Source organism: Grampus griseus (genome assembly GCF_964374135.1).
Source record: "Grampus griseus genome assembly, chromosome: 11".
Lineage (NCBI taxonomy): Eukaryota > Metazoa > Chordata > Mammalia > Artiodactyla > Delphinidae > Grampus > Grampus griseus.
In genome coordinates this window covers 65,524,706-65,540,647 of record NC_139005.1, presented here as the reverse complement: position 1 = coordinate 65,540,647, position 15,942 = coordinate 65,524,706, and the positions used below count along the sequence as shown (strand labels likewise).

Sequence of the window (15,942 nt, the reverse complement as noted above, 5' to 3'; positions counted from 1 at the left end):
CTTTTAACAGACAGGTATGTAAATCACCCTATTGGTGCTGCAAGTGCCAGCTATAACAGCTCCTCCTTAGAGAAGAAAAAAAAAAACACATTTGCCGAAATATTAAAAGAAAAGTTTACATGGGGAAATACCCCATTTGTCATAGCAACTCTTCATACTGTCCTTTCCATCTGCCTAAAAAATTGAAGCAGATCTCTATTAATGCCATAAATAAGTCTAAGCATGCAATTTACATCTTAAATGTATGTTCTTTCACTGTCATCAATTACAGCATCTCTGAACACTTAACTGATATAACCGAATGTAGTGACTTAACGATTAATACTTTAAGAATCTGTCTTCTAAATAGTATGTGTTTTACAATAAACGGTTTTGAAAACAGAGCTTTCTGTGCCAGCCGACTTTTTTTTTCCGTTTTGTTTATTTTTAATTTCTAATGTGAAAAAAGTTATTCCAGATTCAAAATTTATACTTACTTTACTCTCAAAAAAAAAGAGTGAAATATATTGTAACATATGAAAAGCAGTAGCTTTTGGAGTTTAGAGAATATGAACCCAGATTAATTTGGATGAATAAAGTTAAATAACTCATCACAATATTGTCAAATTAACAGCTGTAAAGAAGGATAACAGTATCATTGAACCTATCCTATTAATACAGTGTCAAATACATTGACCAGGAATGGAACCTAGATCAGCTTGCTTGGAAATAATTTCAGTTTATCATGTACCTAAAAGAATACCTGAGAACTGTAAGAAAAAATATACAGTGATCACTCGGGTATATGATTTGTTACTTCAAAATCTCACAGGTGATTTAAAATTCAATGAATTAGTCTCCAAAACTGAGAGAGAGAAAGATAGCTAGAGGAAAATCCAGTAAAACCATGGGCTAGAATAGAGCATAAACTTTATTAGCTATATTTAAATTTCTTGTCATAGGTCATTATGTTTAAGATCTAAAAATCAAACTCTGCAAGAAGGAAATAGGTAAAGAGTCAAGGGCAATTTATAGAATTTATAAGTTAATAAACCAACCTATGTTCATTGATTAGTTTGATATTGTATGAAAAATAAGGAAAATATATTTGAGAGAAAAAGAAATTTTTCTAAAGAAAACCTGGAGGCTCAGGGCCCTAAGCCTGAGGAAATCACACTTTAATATGCTTAAGAAAAAACATGGGAAAAAAGGAGAAAATAACATTCAGTGTACTTGTTCCTCCTTTCGTACTTTTATCAAGGAATTTAATTTGTGTACCTTGTGGATGCTACACCAAAGCAAGCAGTTTGTCCTCTTTCGTGTTTTACAGTAGTTTAACTGCCTCCCTCGAGGCTGAAAGCCTTGGGCTTGGCAGTGCCAACAGCAGCCAAGACTCTCTTCACAAAGCCCCCAAGAAGAAAGGAATCAAGTCTTCAATAGGTCGTTTGTTTGGTAAAAAAGAAAAAGCTCGACTTGGGCAGCTCCGTAAGTACGCATGTTTGACTTTCCACTGCCACTCATTTTCCTCACTTCTTAGCATCCATCTGTCTTTCGTTCCATTTCTCATATTTTTATTCTTTTCCTGCCTGACAAACTTTCTGTTTTAATCAGCTGTATTTAATCCAATACAGCTGAATCAAGCTTGACAAAAGTTTCAAAGGAAGAATATTGTAAAACTTTCAGTCCTTTTGATTTCTCTGTTAATAACAATACCTAGAATTTATGTAATGTTAACACTGTGATAGACACAAGGACCCTCTGAGGCAAGTGATATTACTGTCATCCTTATTTATTGATGAGTAAACAACGTATTAGTAATTTGCAGAACTGAGATAGTTGTCCTAGGGCCATGTTTCAAAACCAGCTTAAAACCATTGAGTATACTGCATAGATGTGTATAAGAGCTTAGCTGTGAGAATTTAAAAGCTTTTCTGTTGAAAAAATTAAGAAGCCTACAAAAAATCCAAAAGAATTCTTTTTAGGTCAGAATACATTATAAAGGGCATAAAATGTAAAAAAAGACAAGGTTTCTTTGTTTTAAACTGTCACAACTTTCCACTAACAAACTCAACAACATGTAGGTGGAGAGACAGAGGGAAGAATCTGGCAATAAAGATTGTGTTAGAATTAATTATTGTTGGTGACTAATTGAATAAAATAGATCAGTACATTTGAAATGACCCTAGGTAAATATATAAATACATAGATACCTTGTTAATAGATGGATGGATAGATAGATAGATGGATAGATGGAGAGTCTGAAACAAAAAGAATATGTGAGATGTATTTTCTAAAATGATGATATATACACTTGATCTTTTTTTTCTTTGGTGTCTTTCTACATATTTACTTTTTTTCTGAAATCTCTTTTCATCATGTTGGTTATTTATGATTGCCTCTTCTTTTTCTCTGCTCTTCTCCTTCTATTTAATTTAGAACTAGAGTTAAGTTACAGGGAAAAGGATTTAACTCCTACCTCTAATAGTAAGTGATGAACAGAATGATACAAAGTTCTTAGCACTCCCTTTGGATTCTGAAATAAAGGAATTATTATTCACAAGTAATGTCCCAACCCCTAGACTTAGTTTCCTGCCCTGGCACCGCAAGAATTTCTGAGAATAATATTCATTTTTGCAGATTTACAACCGTGATATTATTCAAAAATATCTTTCCCCACTTCCACAGCATGAAACCCACACAAAACATCAGAAACCATAGGAAACCGATGTTTATAACACAAGAGCAGCCAGTTGTGTGATTGAGCGTTACCATCAGGAGAATTAAAGCCTCTTTGGGTTTCTCTTTCTCAGGATAGGAACCCCTTAGGATATAAAAAAAGAAAAGTATTATTGCATAAGGAAAGAAAAGAAAAGGTGATTACTTGGGGGATACAAAATGTACATGCCAAGACATTGTTATAAAATTTGTTTTATTTTATTTGACAACTATTCATAGTCAAAATCAAGGTATCCAGGATATAATTTAAAGTCTAGAAAAATATAGAACCTTCTAGAAACTTAGCCTTTTTACCCATTTTCAATGACTGTGTGTCTCTATGTCAGAACAGATGAGAAGGGAATCAGTTACAATTAGGTTCTTATCAACTCCATCCAAGTCAGAAAATAGCAATAGCTATTCAAGATCACATTATAGTCCTGAGAAGATTTCTGAGCTCTGAGCAATTTTATTTTACTCCATAGAACAACCGAGTATAAACAAAGCCAGTGTCAGCAGCATAGTAAGGACTACAATGCTGATGAGGAAGACAAAGACAAAAATCTATACCTCTGGAGCTATACAGAAGCTACACTGAGGGTGAATCAAAGCTCCTGGAGAAACCAAAAATAAAGGTCTTTATTGAAAATAATACTTGAGAAAATAAGAAGAAAACACAGACACAAGTAGGTTTCAGGAATTCATATTTTTTTCCAGAAGAAATAGTACATGGTACCACTAGTGCTTTGGTTGAGGGATATGGACTCATGTTTACTTGTGTCCTGAAAGATGTACATCCAGGTTGTGAGGAGAGGACCATGAAAACTTACCAAACCCAGGGGCTACCACTTAATGCTGCTGATTCACACATCAGAAGAAATTAGGGAAACATCTCTACTGATCATGATTTTAATATCTTGATCTAGAAAATTCTGACATGGGAGCACTGTCAATGTTCTTTCCTCTACCAATGAAAATAGAAATAAGAGATAGGAAATGATGGCATGGAAAGTAACATGGTAGAATGATGATGGTGTCAAAGAACCAAATTTGAAATTTTAGACCATGTCCCAATATTTAGAACTCTTAAAGAGTTTAGCTCATAAATGCAAAGAAACATAAGTTAACCTGAGAGTAGCTGTGCTAGATGCCTTTAAATGAAATGAGGTGTGGAAGAGGAAAACTTTCTAAATAGAACTATGAAAATGTTCACTCAATTCCATCAGGAATGACAAACAGAAAGGGAGGAATTCTTAGTAATTCACAGAGAAGAATAATTATAAAGGGGACATTATTTTCCTTATATAACAATCTGAAAAGCTAGGGTAATAAAGTGAACTTCAGTTATGATGAGTCAGTCAATGTGACTGCATTGATAACCACTAACCATGTAGAATCAAATTCAATATACATATAATCTATTTTTACAAATGTGTTATAGCAGAGGCAATATAAATGTGGAAACTCCAAAAGTCAAAGGAAGCAACACATTGAAAAGCATTTGAATAAAGCTAAAAATACTTTAAAGATAAAGTATTTAAAAAGATAAAACATATATATGAACCATGCCTCCTTGAAAGTCACAGTTGAATTTGGGGAGAGTGTCCTGCCAGAGGAAATATTCCTTCTAGCAGACTTGGGGATCTGGTTTTAGTTTCTCTTTCTCTCTTCTTTCTTCTTTCATTTTCTTTATATATTACAAGCACCAATATGAAAAGATGCAAAAACAGGTTCAACAATCTCATTGAGCATTGAGGGACACGGAGACAGCACGGCCAGTAAATACCTCTGCTTACTTCCTAGAGCATACAATAGATACAGGATGCAATAACACCCTTTAAAGACTTAGCAGCTGAATAACCACAACTTTTCCCCCCTGAGTAATGCATCCAGATGCAATGCATCTCTGATATTTCCATTAACCTTTTTTTTTTTTTTTTTTTTTGCGGTACACGGGCCTCTCACTGTTGTGGTCTCTCCCGTTGCGGAGCACAGTCTCCGGACGCGCAGGCTCAGCGGCCATGGCTCACGGGCCCAGCCTCTCCGCGGCATGTGGGATCTTCCCGGACTGGGGCACGAACCCATGTCCCCTGCATTGGCAGGCGGACTCTCAACCACTGCGCCACCAGGGAAGCCCTCCATTAATCTTTAAACATGCTCATGTCTAGTCTATATTTTAAAAGTCATCATTAATCCTGCCATCTTCCCAAAATATTGACTTATCTTTTCCCTGCCCTTATAATCCAAGCTTAAGTGAGTTGTCCACAACTACTATTTTTACTTCCTCATCTGTCAATCACTTTACAACTTTCCATATCCTGACTTCCACACATAAAATTCTAGAAACAAGTTCAGTTTTAACCAATATGGAAGGAAAGGCTAGATAGTATCAAAGCAATTTGAGGATGGTAACAAACTCACAGCTATATTTATGATAATGTAAACTTAAGTAGTAGATCTGAAATAGGTGACCTCTTCCTAAAAACAGATTCTAAAAAAATTTGGTACAAAAGCTGTTATCTAACAAATAATAGATATAAGTGAATGGCATAGACATGTAAGAACAATGTCAAAAAAGCCACCAACCAAAATAAACTGATTATTGGAAAAACTGCCCAGACCAAAAGGGGAATTATAAAATTCTTATTTTTATTATTTTTGTTTAGTAATTTTAAAGTTTAAAGAAAATGAATAAACTGAAGGTGTACCTTATGTGAACAAGATATACAAATAAGTGGACCTATTCCAAAACTCACATTTTTGCCTCTATCTGCTTACTTGAAAAGCAAAACTTCATCCAGAAAAGAGGCACTAACAACAGGACACCGAAGCCCAAGAGAGTTGATATCTTGAGGGGTGGGACAGGGGGAATGCTGATAATCCAAAGTCATTTATTTATTCCTACTTTGAGTGAATAGCATATGTTGAGCCAATGTGAAGTATAGAGTACCAACCATGGACTTTAGGAAAATGGTTAAAGCATGGCATTGGCATCAAAGAACATTCAATTTAGTGAGACAGATAGTACATAAACATGGACAACCATTCATTTAAAACAAATCAAAAACTTGAATATGTTTCTGGCCCAGAAAACTTTTACCTGCTACATTGTCTGTCCTGTCAAGACAACCACAAACAGGAGTTCTGAACCTCGAGATCCATGATTAGGCATCAGTAATTGGAATCTTGACTGGCTTGACTTTTAATTTTATCTGAAGGCATCAACCTGTTTTGAAACAAAGCAAATTAAATTGTGTTTAAAATAGGCATATCAGATGAAGCTTGTTTGTTTCTTTGACAAAGTTACTTGGTAACAGAACAGGAAAGGCATTTGGGTGAGCTGTAACTCATGACAGCCCTGTAGACAAGATGTCAGAATGGGGCCTGGGTGATGGAACACTTTGGTGAGATTTATTACTGGTTGCATAGGCCTCCTTTTTAGTGATGATAAGTGGAGTGATGCCACCTTGGATCCAGGTTTCTAGTGGCAAGATTAGGATTCACCCTGTTCTTGATCCTCACATCCCCCAATCACTTGGACATGAATATTTCGACAGCCCAGTAATCTGATTTTTGGATCACTGATAGGGAAAGAAATCACAAATGAAAAAAAAAAAGAATCAGTGTTCTTCCTTAAAGACTACCTCAAAAAACTGAGATTTGGAAGGTCCAAAAATATCCCACTTTAGAAGTATAACTCTCAGGAGCATTTTTTACAAGAAAAATTTAGAATTTTCAGGTAACTCTAAAGTCAATATATAAGTCAGTAAATTTAGTCCACGTTAATAGATGTACAGCATTGCGATAAAAGAAGACTTTTCCATTCTGTTCTGCTGTTGTAAAACAAGAGCCAAGGAATAGTATCCATTTCTGTTTACTACACTTTCGGAGGCATATCATAACCTCGGAAAAAGGTTGGAGGAGAGGATTAAGCTGATGAGGATTGAAATTATGTGAGGAGTAGCTAAGTACAGGGGTATGTTTATTCTCCTTGCTGACCTGTCTGGATGGCTGATTAAGAATATCTGAAAAGCTGTTATGTGGCGGAATCTTTGGTCTTTTTGTTGTTGAGTGAGGGTACAAAACTGTAGCCAAAGTGTTAAAGTTGTAGAAAGATTAACCTCATCTCAGTGTAAGAAAGAGAACACTGGTGAGTCATAATTGTATACAAACAAGCTAGCTTGTCAAAAAATGACTTATTTGTCACTGGAGATGGTCAAGCAGAAGCTAGGTAAATACGAGTAAGAACTGTTGTAGAAGGGGTCCAAGAATTAGAAAGCAGTTGGACTGGATGGTCTTTAAGATCTATTTCAACCCCAGTAATCCTGAATCTATGAAGCTCTAACATTTAAGCCTTAGACCCAGCAACTCTTCCTTCTACAAAATATATACCATGAGTTATTTACTATGAAAATGCATATTATTTTTAAAATTACAGACTTTCAGAATTAGAAGATATCTAAAGATCATGTAGTGAGCCACATTCTATATTATACAGAAACTGAGATGATTTTAACAATCATCATGGCAAAGCAGCTGCTTGGTAGGAGAATTAGCAGTGGTTCCCAGATGTCACTTCCTGGTCTAGTGCTCCAGACAATATACTCGTGGGACTGTTTCCATCAAAAATTACCTCACTGAGCTCCTAGTCCTGTGGAGCATGTTTGGGAACTTAATGAAATTAAAGACATGATTATTTTTTTCAGAAAGTTTATAACTTCTTGAGGATATTACACACAAATGCATAAAAAATAAAGAATAATTCAAGGCAATAATAAAAAAGATCACAGAATATATTATAAATTTTCTTATAAAACATATAGACATAATGTCAGTAAAGAGTTCCGATTATTAGTTTTTCTCTCCCTGGATATGTTTGATTCTACTAGGAACATCTAAGTGCCGTTTTCCTTCAGAATTGAAAAGGTTAAAGCTTGAGTTTCAAATAGGACCTATCTCTGAAAAAAAGGGTACTGAAGCCACATGAAAGGACAAATTCCAAGGGAAACATGATGGAAAGGAACCTGGCTCTTTTTATGGTTAGTTGGGAAGTGGGTACAGTCTGGGGTCCAGCGTGTAAAACCAAATTATTAATATCAAGCTAAAGAAATGATGAAAAGTGAGGGTCAAGTTACCAAGCTGTGGAGAGATTGGAAATGCAGAGATTAGGAGACAGCAAATTGAAGCAGACACAACACAGGAAATGATCTAGGTTCCAGGGTCAAGTATCCAAGCAGAAGTGAGAGTTAGGAGTCAGAGCAATCAAGTACCACGCTTTAGAGGCAGTTTACCAGCTTAGGAAAACGGTAATAGAGAGTGAAGAGGTAGTGATGTTAAAAACATTTGCTACTTCTGGGGGAGTCATCTGTTCCATATGATTTTAACACATTTACTGCCTAGGAAACACCAGCCCTCCCAGGCCTTCAGAGAGTCCTAATAATAATGACTGTAAAGAAAAAAGAACAGATCACACGTGACTACCCTAGCAGATGTCAACAGTGAATGGTAAGCATAAAGAAAAGAGGCATTACAAGAAGGAAACAGAAATCAAAGACAGAGATTTTCAAGAATGGAGAATTGATCAAAATATAGCAAAGCTATGGAAAAATGGTAAAAGCATAAAAATGTATGTAAATTTTACAGGTAGTATCTCTGATTACAGATGTATAAAATGCATATGTTGTTGAGTAAAAAAAATAAAAACTACCCTTGCAAATTTCCTTTAAGTGTATATGAGAAGCAATATATTTCAAAGAGACTTTTTTGCCTGATAAATTGCAGTTTTCTTTCCTTTATTGTCATCTGTCAGATTATGTAATTATGGTCTGAATTCTTTGATTTGCTATAATCAGCATAATGAAGAAAATAATTTCACACTGAGAGAAACAACATCAACATTGCACCAGCATTAGTTAGCAAGCACCTTTCTACATGTAAAATTTGGGTGCCTGTGCTGGCCTTTACCCCGAAATTCAGATTGTTCCTGGATGTTAGGGAACTAGAAAATACAATATAATTTCCCGAAGTATCAGTTAGAGATGAGTCATGCTCTGCATAGTGAAAAGGTCTTCTTTTGAAGAAAGCATTTTTTAGCTTCAATTGTGAATGCATTTATTACATACCATTTATGAGCCAGGCACAGTGCCTAGGTGCATCCTCCAGAGAACTAACAGACTAAGAGTCATGAAACAATTAAGTAATCACTTATAAATTCAAGTGCATTTAAAATCAAAATGAGTGGTATGGATTAATACCGAAGTGAGGTCAAGTAGAAGAAAGATGAAACTACTGATCAGCAGCAGATTATAGTCTTAATCTCCCTGGAATTAGAGTTCCCTTTTTAATACGATAACAGGGAACTCTGCGGGAAAAATGGAGATACAGAGCTTTTGCAATGTGGGTTTTGGCCAGAAATTCCTACAGACTTGTACCTCAAGGGTCAACATGAAATATATTATTCTGATTGGAGTCTGAGGCCCAGGCATCATAGAGATATTTGCCTTCACAATCCAAACGAACAGATATCTCCAACGAGTACCATCCAAAGATCTGGGCATATGAAGGTCCTTCCTCAAATTCCTCAGCCTGGGTCTTAGGTAACCTCACAGTCTGTAGCACCTCTCTTGAAATTCTCTAAAACCTTCCTTCTGGTGCCTGGGAGAGGTTGGGGCTGGCAATGCCATCCGGGCAGAACACCCTCACCCAAGACCTGGACCTGTGTAGGTCGAGTCTCTAGAAGCATTCAATTTTTTTTTTTACCTTTCAGACCCTGTAACTAGCCAGGAAGGCAGTGCCATCTGGGCAGGGTGCCTAATCCAACCAAACCATGTGCACCTGTGTCCCTGTTTCTCCCTAACTCCCTACCTCGTATCTGGGGTTGACCAGATGCCTTGGGAAGCCCAGAGACTTGCCTATGGGGTTGTTCTGGACCAGTGGCCTGAGCCTGGTTCAGAAGGATGGTCTAACAATTTAATCACTCACTCCTGCTGTTAGAATGGTATCATATGAGATTGGACCACACTAGGTTGTCATCCCACTAATTTTGGGTTACTCAAAATGTTTGTATAGAAAGGGGTTGGAAAAATATTTGACTAGGCCCCTCACACCCTGAAAGTTATTCTGTCTCAAACACTTCCAAGTCCTTGACAACCTCACAAAAGAGAGTGTGCCTGAGTGATAGAGTGCCCAGAGAACTTCACTGAGGACATGGAGTTTGGCTTGGGCTTTTGCATATGCAAGCACTAGGGGGCCACTGACAAGGTGATAAGCAATTTATTATCTGAATGTACACTGGCTCATGGGACTCGAGCCTTCTGTGCCTGAGCACTTTATGCCATGAGATGGATGGAGTTAATGATGCTCTCTCCATATTCCTAAGGGGTCTCCTGGAGAATAAGTAACCCTTAGCGTCCACCAGCCAGTGTTTCTCACTGGGGACTCTCTTGCCATTTCAAGATGGGCAAACTAAAGAATTTTCTACTCATTGAAGGAAGTTTAGATTTCTTGTCTCCTACCTAATATATATCGGTTGCACTTTGCAGTCGTTGTGACATCTAAAAATGTGGCCCTCTTCCTCCATCAACATATGCAAATATTTACATTCCCTCTGGAAACTGCTACTGTGTCCAGTATAGAACCACTACTATATAGCACTGCTGAACAGGAATATAATGCAAGCCGCAAATATAAGTTACATATGTAATTTTTAATTTTCTAGTAGCCATATTAAGATACGTAAAAAGAGACAGGCGATTAATTTTAATAATGTATTTTATTTAAACCAATACAGAAAAAAATATTATTTCAACATGTAATCAATATAAAATTATTAATTAGATATCTTATTTTCTTTTTTTTGGGTACTAAGTTTTCAAAATCTTTTGCATATTTTATACTCAGAGCGCTTAATTTGGACCAGCCACATTTCAAGTACTCAATGCCATATGTGATTAATGAATACATTGGTCTAGATGAGTAGATATTCCTAAAGTCCACACAGCCATGGGATCCCACTGATGCCTAAGAAAAATTGAAGCAGACTCTCACCAGATTTAGATAATCATCCACAGAGTAAAAGAGTTCATAAGCTGGTTTGACTGAGCTCATCCTACCAGTTAGCTGGTCAGGTGGTTGGAGAGACGAACCTGGGATTTATGGGGCAGATGGATCAGTTCTATGAAAGAATGTTTTTCTCATCTAGAAATGTTTTATTTAGGCTTAAAAAATGCACATAATTAGACTTTTGCTCCTGCTTAAGGGTACGGTTCTACATATGCTGCTTAAAAATAATTTTGCCTACTTTGGCCTTAAGTGTCATTTTCTATTGGCATTTTCAAACAGGATGTGTCGACAATTCTTTATTAAATTCTCTTCAAAGGATATTAGATTTTGAAGTGCTCAGAGTATTTCCAAGCTCCTCATGCTTATTATTTTTATAATTTTATTTATGAGAAGAAAAGTCTAATATCTACTTTTTCTGGGTCTAGTTTTGACTCACAAGATTCCTCTAGAGCTCTCTTTGTTTCTCCTCCAGAGTGTTAATTTTTTAAAAAACTGTTCTTTTCTCTAATTAAAATGTTGGGTTCTTGAAAAAAATTTAAATCATAATTTATATGTTCTTTGCTCAGAAGGGCAAAAAACCTGGTTCATTCAACCGTGTAGTGGTTGAAAATGTCTCATTGTTTATAGAATGGGTCTACTCATCAATCTCTGTGTCCCCATCTGGACTGATCAAGAATTTTTAACTTTTTTTTTTTTTTAAGAATTTTAAACTTTTAAGTGAATCAATATTCATGTCCATTTATGTTTCAAGAGAACAATTTTATTGTTAATTGCAGATTGTGAATAGTAATTTATGGACATACAGTAGGGCAAGTATACCAATGAGAGAAATAAAATGAAAATATTCACTCACTGTGCATAATGGAAATTCCCACATTTAAAAATGTTTCCTGGGCTTCCCTGGTGGTGCAGTGGTTGAGAGTCCGCCTGCCGATGCAGGGGACATGGGTTCATGCCCCGATCCGGGAGGATACCACATGCCGCGGAGCAGCTGGGCCCGTGAGCCATGGCCGCTGAGCCTGCGCATCCGGAGCCTGTGCTCCGCGACGGGAGAGGCCACAACAGTGAGAGGCCCGCGTACAGCAAAAAAAAGTTTCCCAAGAGTACTTTAGTCAACTAGTGGATGACTTTCCTAATGATACCATCAACGAAAATCATTCACAATAAAAAGTTCTTTAAGTATTAATTGCATACGTGCATAATTGAATAAATTTCAGTCCTCAAACTCTGAATCCCTGAATAAGATCTAGACAGCAATCAATGTGTTTTCAATTAAAGAGGACTTTCTTATAATTATCCAGTTCAGTAACAGAGTTAGTAGGCTATGAGATTAACTTATTTATATCAACGATCCAGAATTAATAATACTGAGTATTTAAATTATTTGTTAAATGAATTATGAAAAATAATTACAACAAAATTATCCTTAATAGTACTTATTTACTGATATATTGGTGAATGTTTTTGTGTAGACTTTTAAGAATTAGTATTAGCTTAAATCTTTCTACTTAATCTTGAGCTTAAATGGAAATTTAAATCTCTTCCAATTAAAATGACTTAAAAATAATGAGCATTTTTCATTTACCTTGACTTCATGTTTTTCACATAGTAAATAGCAAAGAGAAAACAGAGCCCAGGATTAAGTTCTCATTTTTCAATTACAACAGATAATTTATGAACAATGATATGTTTAAAGATACTAAATAATTGCTTTGTAAAATTGTTTGATGCCCAACATACTTTCCTTTCTTCCTTCTCTTATTCCAAGGTTATATATATATATATATATAGGATATATTCCAAAGCCAATAAAACTGACACTACATCAAATAATTTGTGACCCGCTAGGTAAAAACAAGTCTTACCAGGATCTTTTGAAGAAAGATTTCGAATTTTTTCAGGTATTATTATAGAAATTACAAAACAAAACAAAGCCTGCTAGAACATAGGAAGTTCTGGAAGTTACGTTGGTACTGAAGGATATAGGAGTCATCCAGGTGAGCAGAAGAGGGTTCCAGGACAAGATACAGAAAGTTTTGGTAACTCAGCAAATGTTTCTCCATTCTCTCAACTTGGAATTGAAGACATACACCTGAGTTTCTGCTCATTGGGCTATCATTTATTTCATTATATATGAAAAATTTCACACGTTTCAAACATCGAAAAAAACCTCACACACTGCACAGTTTTTTCATTTTTCGTAAGGAAAAGTAGACCTCATAGCTTTCAAACTATATATTCAGGTGTTTGTCAGTGTACAGGCTACATGTATTACGTTGCTACTAGGTGCAATTGAATGGTCTACCAGGAGGTACCTTTTATTTTTTTCATCGTCTCAGCGTATGTTTATGTATGTACCCATGCCATTGAATGCATATTGTGTTAGAAATACAAAGGCAGGCCAAAAAAAATAAATGTAATACTAAACAATTGCTCAAATAAACTTTTAAAAATTTAATTTCAGAATTGACACGATATATCCAACCTAATATGAATAGTTACTTCTTCACAGGAGGCTTTATGGAGACTGAAGCTGCAGCTCAGGAGTCCCTGGGGTTAGGCAAACTTGGAACTCAAGCTGAGAAGGATAGAAGACTGAAGAAAAAGTAGGTTTGGAGATTTTTTTTTTTCTAACTTTTACTTACTTTGTGTCATTGTTTGTGGGGAATTGAAAAGAGAGTAATTGGAAACAAAGCAATAGACAGAGGCCAGTAGTGTCCTGGTCTTCCCTAAAACTATTTGGTGCACCAGTTTCATGGTTATAATGGGCTAACTATTAAAATAAAAATCTTTGGCCCATAGTAGAAGTAAAGTTTTTTTCTAGAGATCATTTATTTCAAAACTCAAATATATTTAAAATATTTAAATGTAGCCTTACAAATAATGTAATATTCCATTTGATGTTAAATTCTACTGAATTGGTATGATAAAATGAGAGTATCCAACTTTGTGTTCCTCTCACAACAATTAAAGGCCCTCCTCTTAAAATGGAGTATTTAAAAGGAGAATGTTTCTCTGACTGACTGAACATAAACTTATTTTAGACTCACAGCAGATTGTTTTGCATCTGTCAGGAAACTGATAGTGTATTTTTTTCATTCATGTATAATATGGAACCTTTAAATGACTTGCAAAACTGGCAATTTTGGAGTCTCAGCAGCTGTTAGAAAGCAAGTGGGTCCATATATAACATATTTTTTAAAAGCTTAGTAACATTTTCACTGATGAAATAGGACCTTTAGACCATGTTCTTTAAAATCCAAAGAATTTCTCTATATTCCAGAGTCATTTGGTTGGTTACTTCTTTTCTTCCCTCTCAAATATTACATTATGTTTATAGTTTTCATATTAACCTTCTTTACTATGAAAGAATGTTCATTGCTTTAGGCATCATTATTGTAACATGGTTATATTAGTCATGCTAATGTGCACGTGGTTATACTAGTCAGGCTAATTAATTTATTTCATATTTTGCCTTCTCACTTGCTTTGCAGATGTTTGCTAATAATGAAGAAATACGTAGTTACAAGTTGTAGAAAAGTCCACTAGTCTAATTGTGTCATTAATTTTCTACTTACTAAAATTAGTTATATACCTAAATTTAGTAGAAATACTGTTCAGAAAAAAGAAGTGACCGTGGGAGCATTATTTCTTGAAGACAATTAAATGCTCAGTCACATTCCACACTAATAAGTATTTCCTCTTTCATTACTGATTACTCAAAAGCGTATTTAAATATTATCACAATCTGTTCCTATCAATAAGTGTTACATTTTATGGTTATTTACTGAGAAAAAAAAATTTTCTCCTTTGATTGACTCTAAAATTTATTTGATGTCTAAAGATTTTGAATGTATTTATTTAAGATTGCTTTAAATCTAAATGAATAAGAATAATCAAAACCTAGCCTGACTAATGGACATGGTTTATTTCCCTTAAAAGTTAATTCTCATTTTTCCCACAATGGAATATTTACAAATAATGGCAATCTGGCCAGTTTTCATATTGCATATAAGACAGTGCCTCACATAGTTCATTTGTTGTTTATGGACCAAGTTAAGTGTCCATTTTAACAGCTACTAAAGTTAAAAAACTCCAATTATACAATGACTTGACAATATCATAAATTTAGAATTAAAGTTTAGCAATTGTTAAGTTTACACACTGTTGGATTGATTTGATATTAATTATGGAATTATTTCTTGAATCCTAAGTATTCTCATAGTCAGAAAATGATTTTAGTTCTGAACTTGGTTTGAGATCTTACTATGCTTGACTTTATTGTTTCATTTTGCAATATGTTTTGGCAAAATATAATTTTTAAATGTAGTAAATAGAATACTAGTCTTGAATATTAAGAAGAATATTAAAAACAAACTGTAATACAACAAAGGTTAACATTCCTTAGCACAACTATTTCCTATAGAATAATAATATTTGGGTTAAAATGGATCCAACAAGGCTAGCATTGTTAATCAATGAAAGGACAGAAATATCTCTCTTATTGTTGATCATCTCATAGCAAAGCCCTATGAGCACAAATATGCAACCTGTATTTGTAAGACATATAAGGAAGTGCTAACACTTATTCAGGACTTCCATGGCACCATGCCTGGGTTTCTGGGTTACCAAAGAGTGAAGTGCCTTCATGTAATGGGTTTTACAAGATAAGCAAAGGTAAATTATTTTTAAATGACATAGTTTCAAAATTTACTTCTATCAAATATATTATTAATTATGATTAAATATTGATCATGTTCTCAAATTTTCTAAAGCATTTACAATTTTATTTAAACAATTCCAATATTCTTTTTTTAAAAGACACCATATCCTCTTTAAGTGTGCTTCAAGGAATCATACTCTTTTCTGTGTTCAAATTTCATGTGTACTTGTCTACTTTCAAGATAGAAAAAAATTCAAGTACTTTTTTTGAAAAAATACACAAAAAAATGGAGCAAACTATTTCAAAATGTTGAACACTATAGACTGTACATGCATGGTTGCAATGACTATAGTTTCTTAACAGTTGTTTTTCTACATTTTATCTAATGACCAAGCCAAATGATGTGTCCAGGACATAGTACTTAGACCTATGATCACTGTACCAAAGTTCATATCAGAGATTCATTAGTCTACCTCTGGGAATAGCAGAGCTGGAAAAAAGTCTTCTTTTTAACTTTACTAGGA

The 15,942-nt window shown here is 34.9% G+C and overlaps 1 protein-coding gene across 13 annotated transcripts in view; it reads left to right on the top strand.

Annotated features, from left to right (window-relative positions):
* Positions 1-15,942, top strand: part of PPFIA2 (PTPRF interacting protein alpha 2) — a gene marked incomplete at both ends in the record, with an annotated part of 468,557 nt that overhangs the window by 393,082 nt on the left and 59,533 nt on the right. For 9 of the 13 annotated variants that reach the window (XM_082667019.1, XM_082667016.1, XM_082667018.1 and 6 more), the window contains 2 exons: positions 1,310-1,464; positions 13,268-13,361. In XM_082667019.1, coding sequence (XP_082523145.1) covers positions 1,310-1,464; positions 13,268-13,361 — 249 coding nt within the window. The remainder of the gene's footprint in view (positions 1-1,309; positions 1,465-13,267; positions 13,362-15,942) is intronic. The other 4 variants (XM_082667015.1, XM_082667023.1, XM_082667021.1 and 1 more) reach the window with 1 other exon arrangement.